The 7,784-nt window shown below is 41.6% G+C and overlaps 1 protein-coding gene across 4 annotated transcripts in view; it reads right to left on the bottom strand.

Moving 5' to 3' along the window:
- Positions 1-7,784, bottom strand: part of dmd (dystrophin) — a 272,414-nt gene that overhangs the window by 71,992 nt on the left and 192,638 nt on the right. For all 4 annotated transcript variants that reach the window (XM_037973934.1, XM_037973936.1, XM_037973937.1 and 1 more), the window contains exon 49: positions 7,193-7,339. In XM_037973934.1, coding sequence (XP_037829862.1) covers positions 7,193-7,339 — 147 coding nt within the window. The remainder of the gene's footprint in view (positions 1-7,192; positions 7,340-7,784) is intronic.

The raw sequence follows: 7,784 nt of genomic DNA, 5'->3' as shown, positions 1-7,784 counted from the left end.
ATTATGTGAGCAACAAGGAAGAATCCGGTCTTACTGATGCTGAGGTCTACAGATTAAAAAAGATTATGACGAAGGTTAGAAAGCAGCTTTGATTTGACATGATGCACAGTAACTTTTTATTATTAGTAGTATTTTTCATAGTGTTTTGGTTTTACGTTTTTAGCCTTTTACCCATTATGGATTCTTTTAAAATAGCAACATTGAATCTTAACGGGGCAAGGGAGGCTGAAAAACGGGCATTAATATATCAGATACTGAACCGGAAGGTGTCTTTTAGTCAAGACAAAGTTTGATCGTTTTAGTATAGTTTTTATGAATATTTATGCTCCAATCACCAATGCAGAGAAAAAGCGTTTTTATGAAAAAATTGGGGAACGGCTGGGTGATTGTGGGTCTGAGGATTATGTTTTTATAGGTGGGGATTTTAATTGTACTGAAGACGCATCCAGCAGCCCAACATGCTCTGCGGCGGCTGGTCTTATCTAATGGCCTGGTGGATGTAAGGAGGAGGATGCATGCAGGCACCAGGCAGTATACATGGTCCCACATTAAAGAAAATAGAATCTCTTTAGCTCGTCTTGATCATTGTTATTGTTTTAAACACAATTTTAATGTGTTTAAAACATGCCAGATTTTACCAGTGGCTTTTACAGATCACTCGTTGCTTTTAGGTAGTGTTTTTATCGGAAACATTTTACCTAGAAGTGCTTACTGGCATTTTTACTCAGCATTAACTTATGATCAGGGTTTTGAGGAGGTTTTAAGTTATTTTTGGACCGGTTTTAGACAAAGAAAGTCTGATTTTACCAGTCTTAAACAGTGGTGGGACTACGGAAAAGTTCAGATAAAACTGCTGAGTCAACAGCACACTCTGAATGTCACCTGTGACATTACCAGATCTATAAGAGATCTGGAGATAAACATCGTGGAATTAGAACGAATTAGTGAATCCACAGGAAATCGAGGGCATATTAAAGCTCTCAAATCTAAAAGGCTAACTTCAGCAAACCTGCTGGAGAATAAAGTCCAAGGCGTATTGGTCAGGTCCCGGATCCAGAACATCACGGAGATGGATGCTCCCTCTAGCTTTTTCTTCAGCTTGGAGAGGAAGCACGGGCAGAGGAAGCTGATCCACTCTTTGCTGTCGGACACAGGGCAGCAACTGAGTGAACCAGGTGAGATCAGGAGGAGGGCTGTGGAGTTTTACCGTTCTCTGTTCAACAGTGAATACAGAGAGAACGAGGAACTGAGGAGACCAACTCCGAACTGGAGCGCCCCCTGGGGCTACAGGAACTCAACACAGCCCTCCTCAGCATGCAGGGCCAGAAGTCCCCGGGCGATGACGGGCTCACGGTCGAGTTCTACAGGGCCTACTGGGACATTCTGGCCACAGACCTGCTCGATGTCTACAATGAAAGTCTGTCCACCGGTTCACTCCCCTTGTCCTGCCGCAGGGCGGTCATCACCCTGCTGCCCAAAAAGGGGAACCTGCAGGACATCAAGAACTGGCGCCCTGTGTCCCTCCTCTGCACCGATTACAAGATCCTCTCCAAGGCCCTGGCCGCCAGGCTGGGGAAAGCTATGGAGCAGGTCATCCACAGAGATCAGACCTATTGCGTCCCCAGCAGGTCCATGGTAGATAACATCTACCTGATTCGGGACGTTTTGGAGGTCTCCGGTTCATTGGGTGTACAAACTGGCTTGATTTCATTAGATCAAGAAAAAGCATTTGACCGTGTTGAACACAGCTTCCTCTAGAAAACCATGATGGGATTTGGGTTCAGCGAGGGTCTTATTGCCAAGATCCAGGTTCTGTACAGTGACATTGAGATTGTGCTGAAGATCAACTGTAGCCTGTGTGCTCCTTTTAGGGTGTGTAGAGGCGTCCGACAGGGCTGCGCGCCCTCAGGGATGCTCTATGCGCTCTCCCTGGAACCCCTCCTCCAGAAATTACGCTTGAGCGTTTATGGTCTGGTTTTACCTGGTTTTATCTGCCTACGCTGACGATGTTGTTGTTTTTATAAAAGGTCAGCAAGATGTAATTGTTTTAACTGAGATCACAGAAAAGTTCTCTGTACTGTCTGCTGCGAGGGTGAACTGGGGAAAGAGCGAAGCCCTGGCCATCGGCGAGTGGTCTGCTGGGCTCCCGGTTCTCCCTCAAGGTCTTGTGTGGAAAAAAGACGGTTTTAAGTATCTTGGTGTGTTTTTAGGCAGTAAGGATATTGTAAATAAAAACTGGGAAAACGTTGAGCAAAAAATCAAAGACAAGCTGTCAAAGTGGACGTGGCTCCACTCCCAGATGTCTTACCGGGGCAGAGTGTTGGTTTTAAACAATCTGGTGGCATCACAGCTGTGGCACAAACTTTCTGTTTTAGACCCACCATCTGGCTTGTTAGTCAAAATACAGTCAGAGATGGTAAATTTTTTCTGGACTGGGCTACACTGGGTGCCACAGTCTGTGTTGTTTTTACCAAGAGAGGAGGGGGGCCAGGGCCTTGTCCACCTGGCCAGTAGAACAGCTACATTTCGTTTGCAGTTTTTACAGAAATACCTGACAGGATCTCCCGTGTGGAGGGATGTGGCCAGTTGTATCCTCAGACGTGTAAATTTTCTCGGGCTGGATGCTGCTCTGTTTTTAACTGATTTTAGTCTTTTAAAGTTAAAGGGGTTGCCTCAGTTTTATCAGGGTGTTTTAAAATCCTGCGCTCTTTTTAAATGGCAAAGGGCAGAAACGTATAATTCTCTACATTGGCTTTTAGAAGAACCACTAGTGTGTGGAGCAAGACTGGACGTCCACGACAGCAGCGTGCCAGGACTGTCTGAGGCGCTGTCCAGGTCCGGGACAGTGACCCTGCGGCGTCTGGTGCGGTTGGCTGGACCGGACCTCTCTGACATCCAGGAGGTTGGCTTGATGCTTGGGGTCCGGTCCTCCAGACTGGTACGGCGCTTCCTGGACCGGGTGAAAGAGCGGCTGTCAGCTGAGGAGAGGCGGCTTCTGCAGCTACATACAACTAAAGAGTGCCTGCCTGACCCGAATGACCCGTTCCCGGATGTAGTCCTGGATCCGGGACTTGAGGAAGATGGTGGTCCCCTGTTGCAGAGTGTCGTGCCAGGAATGGATTTATGTAAAACTGGACCAAAAATAATATATAAACACTGTACAAAGATCTTAAATGGGAAAACTCTCCACAAAAGGCCCAACAGTGTCTGGAGTGATAAACTGAGAGGACAAAAACCGCAGTGGAGGACTTTGTACAAGCCTCCCATAAAGAAAAGGACTGGTGACCTTCAGTGGAGAACACTTCACGGAGCCATTGCTACAAACTCGTTTTTGTCGGTCATCAGTCCTGGGGTTTTAAATGAATGTCCGTTTTGCAGTTCGTCTGAGAGTGTTTTTCATGTTTTTATAGATTGTGTACGGTTAACTGGTTTTTAAAATTTTTTAATGAAAGTTTTTAGCCTTTTTGGCGTGGTTTTTACCAATTCTGTTTTTATCTACGGTGTGCATTACAGACAATCCACCAGTTTTAAATTCCGCATTTTAAACTTTTTAATCGCAGAGGCCAAAATGGCAATTTATTTAACTCGACGGGATAAAATGCAGGCTGGACCTTAACTTGATGCCGTGGCTCTGTGGAAGTGCAACGTCAAATCCAGGCTGAGGCTGGAGTTTTGCTTCCACAGAGCCACCGGGGATTTAAATAGTTTTTTACAGTTGTGGGGTTTTAATAATGTATTGTGCGCCGTTTCAAATGAGAGTGAACTAATTTATGAGTTATTAATGTAAATATTTATTGTTTTATTAGTTCATGTACTCTAACAAAGTTTATTGACAAATGTAAATAAATGTTTTGTTAAAAATTTTGTTAAAAAAAAATCTTCTTCTTCTTCTTCTTATTCTTCTTATTCTTGACACCAAACAAAGTAATGTTTTATTTTATCAATAGCTCATAAGCATACTATATGCAATGATGATCTCCTGGCGTTCACTGCAAAACAAAGACATGCATGTGTGTGAGCCAAAGCATCTGGTCAGATGCTAACTTCAGAAAGACTGGCCTTCTGGTCCTGTCACTGTAGTTACATGCCGAATTACATCTCACACGGGGAAACTGCAGCTGATTGGCTGGCTGTCAGGCCCTGTTATAGTCACTGTTTGACATTTCTTGAGCCAAACAACATGTCAAAGACTCCAAGTCACCAGTCACCTTGGCCAAGCTCCCTGCCACTGCACCCAGGCTTCCCATCAAGCATCACTCAGTTGTCACCAGAGTCAAATTCTACACCACTTCAGTCTGAGCTGATCTCCACGCCTACACCATCAAAGCCAGGTTTGGTTCTAGGGGGGGTCTAGGTGGATGCTTTTTGCTCTCCAGTCTTTGTTGGGACCCCTCTCTACCAGTTCCTGTTCCTGAGTCCACAGATGATGTCTCTCTGCCAGTTCCAGTTCTCAAAAGGTTAAGGCATGATGCCAAGGCTCTCTAGTCAAGAGCCTCTTTCCCTCTTTACACCTTAGCCATCTGGTCATCACGTGCCTCGTGCTCTTGTGTCTTCATTTCAGCCAACCTGGCCTTCTGAATGATTTTATTTGCCTGGATGGTTCCTGACATTTTGCAAAATGTCTTTGTTAGCTTAGACCAAAGTAGTGCTAGGCGATATAACGATACATATCGTGGGGATGATAGAAAAGTGTCTATCGTGATATATTTTCTTCTATCGTCTCTATTGTCTCTATCGTTTCTGTCGTTTCTATCATAATTGTATCAATAATTCATGTAAATATTTCATAACGTAGGCTACGACAAATGTATTAGTGTTGTCACTTTGCATACATTCAGTTTATATAAGTGATAAAAAGGAAGAAAAAATAACTATTTTGCGAAGAACCTCCGTTTTGCGACATGACGCTGCTTTATGTGTGGGTTTGCAACATGCTTTACGGCAGCGGCTTTCTGTGCGGTGTGGTGTTTTCACCATAAGTGCTGAAAGATGGAGACGCATGAAGTATCAAACTCGGGGTCGCAACAAGTAGAGACAGCTAGCAGGCAGCCCAAGAAGAAAGACTTTTACCAAAACCAGGGGGACGTCTGTGATTTGGTTCAAGAAGTCCGACACAGAGCAGAAAAAGGTAATGTGCTAACTCTGCTATTAGACTGTTTTCTCATCTGACGCCAACACAACAAACTTCTTCTATCACTTAAAAAAGAACCACGAAAAAGAATATTTAACAATCCAAAAAGTGCAAGGTCAAACAAGTTGTAAAAGAGCCGGGGAAAGTTGCAAAAAGTAAAACTATAGCCGGCCGAAGATAATGGTATCTGTTGTCATTCGATACTGTTACGTCGTAACAGGTACATATAAATTGCTGCACTAAAATGCAGCAGATCTCATTTGTGAAAGTTCAGTTAAATTTCACTTCGAAATAAAGCTTGAAAAAGGTGAGAAATTAGATTATTTTTTTTCATATTTTTCAGAGAATAACTGACAACATGCGTAATTGGGGTATATCGTGATATATATCGTTATCGTGATATAAAATTATCCATATTGTGATATAGGATTTTTTCCATATCGCCCAGCACTAGACCAAAGTGTATTGCTGCTGTTTTAAAACACCTCTAATCTTCAAAATCTCATAGAAGTTCATTAGAATGCTATTATTTAAACCTTTACAAAGTATTACATTGATATTTTGTCAGGAAAGATAAGAATTTCCTGTCATACTACGTGCTGCATCTTGCTGATGCTGTTGTTTATGCCAAAAAAAAAAAAGGCCACAAAATCCCATGTAAATAACAATGTAAAGCAACGTTTATGATAATGTAAAGGTTTACAAAATTATCCTTTGAATAAAGCCACTATGAATGTTGTAGATTGGAAGTTTTTAACAAGGGTAGAGATCTATTTTGGCCATAATTGCAAACTTACTTTAAATTGGCTGGTAACTTCTCGGTCTTGTCGGCTTTAAACTCAATTTCTTCAAATTAAGACCATTCAAAACATCAATCAAACAAAGGAACAGGACCAAACAGATTGAGTTTGACTGAAAAAGTGTCTCATGCTAGATTTCCCAAACTGCAAACATTTTGTATTCATGTACTGTATAGAAAAAAATAAGTGTAACTTGTCTGCTCTAAAGTTTCTCCTCAGCAGGGATTAATCCGTTAATAAGCCATCTATGTTTCTCTACATTATCCACTCTGGACAAAAACAGCTCTTGTGGATTTGAAATGCCTTACACTATGACTACACCATAGGCTTTTCCTGCCTCTGCTACACTATGTAAAAATGAGCACTAACACTTGAGTAATTAATACGTGCATGCTTTAATAAGTAAGGGATATTCAAGGAAAGAAAGCAAATTTTTACAAAGTTGCTTGCAAGAGATAGTATTTGAATAACATTTATCTTCTGTTGCCTTGGAAATGCACTGTTTGTCAAATACTTTTCTGCTCAATGAGCCAAGTTTTCAGGGGCTAACTTGCCTTATTTAGGGGCTGCCCAGCTGAGAGCCAACCAAGCTAACTCAGCATAGCTTTGAAAAAAACAGCAGCAGTCAAGGTCCTAATTAGCTCCTTGGCTAGGCCAGGAGCCAAGTTAACTAGGCAAGGTATTCAACAACTCATTCACCATAGTTAGCTTGGCAATGTTTCTAATGTGTTCTGTATATAACTTGTGCAAAATATTTATCCAAGGTCCTATTAGCTTGTAATCATCTGTTTCTTTCAAAGTATGCAAATTCTTTCCAGAGTGCACCTCACAGAAGATATCTCCTCTTGCATTTCTGAGACTAGATGGTGCTCTGCAAATTCAAAGCAGAAATTCCAAGTCATACAGTCATGAGAAAAAAGAAAGTCTACCCTTTTTGAACTCTACTTTTGCAAGAAGCCTGACTGTCAACAAACCAAACCTTTGTACAGCAAGTAGTAAGTCAGAAAAACTCAAGATTTGCAGTCCCATTAAACAATACATTCACAAAAGTTTAATCCACCACTTTATGGTGACCCAAAACAACAGCTGGCAGTTTTGTTTTCAGTCTAACATATGAATCTTAATGTTTCTGCCACATTTGTTGACGTGAATGTGTCCAAATTTAGAAATACGTACACTAGAAACATCATGAGAATAAGTACTACGCATGATCAGTTTTCTGTGTTTCTACAGCTGAAGGAATGTATGTGAGAGTGTGTACCTGAAGGAGTCTCCAGCGTGTGTTGAGGTCTTCAATGCGTTCCAGGTTGCTAGGTGACAGCTGGATGTCAGGCGGTTCGAAAGTGGATGCCAACTGGTTCATGTGTGTTACATCGTCCTTAATCAAAGCGATTTCTTCCTGGAACTCCTAAAACACACAAACACACAAATCCAATAAAAGTTTAGCGCTGAAAGACCAATAGTGACATAGTGTGTGTGATTACTGCTTGTTGATAAATGGGAAAACACTGGTAGCTAGTGATGTACTGCTGCATATTGAAATTGGGATTCTTTATGTAAATTTATGCTCTAAATGTTTTAACAATTTGTTCTGCAAAGAATAAATGCCATATATTAAAAACAGTGATACAGTCCTGATCAAAATCTTAAGACCAGTCAAAAAATTGCAAGAATTTGCATTTTGCACTATTGGATCTTAAGAAGGTTCTAAGTAGAGCTTCACAATGTTAAAGGAAAAAATCAGTGCAAGAGACAAGAACTTTTGAGCAGGGAATTTTCTGAAAACTGCATTTACACTCAAACATGATTTTTTCAGCTGATCAAAAGTTTAAGACCATAGTCTTTAAAAGCCA

Source organism: Kryptolebias marmoratus, linkage group LG23 (genome assembly GCF_001649575.2).
Source record: "Kryptolebias marmoratus isolate JLee-2015 linkage group LG23, ASM164957v2, whole genome shotgun sequence".
Classification (NCBI taxonomy): Eukaryota; Metazoa; Chordata; class Actinopteri; order Cyprinodontiformes; family Rivulidae; genus Kryptolebias; species Kryptolebias marmoratus.
The sequence above is the reverse complement of the archived record's forward strand: the minus strand, read 5'-3'. Positions and strand labels throughout refer to the sequence as shown.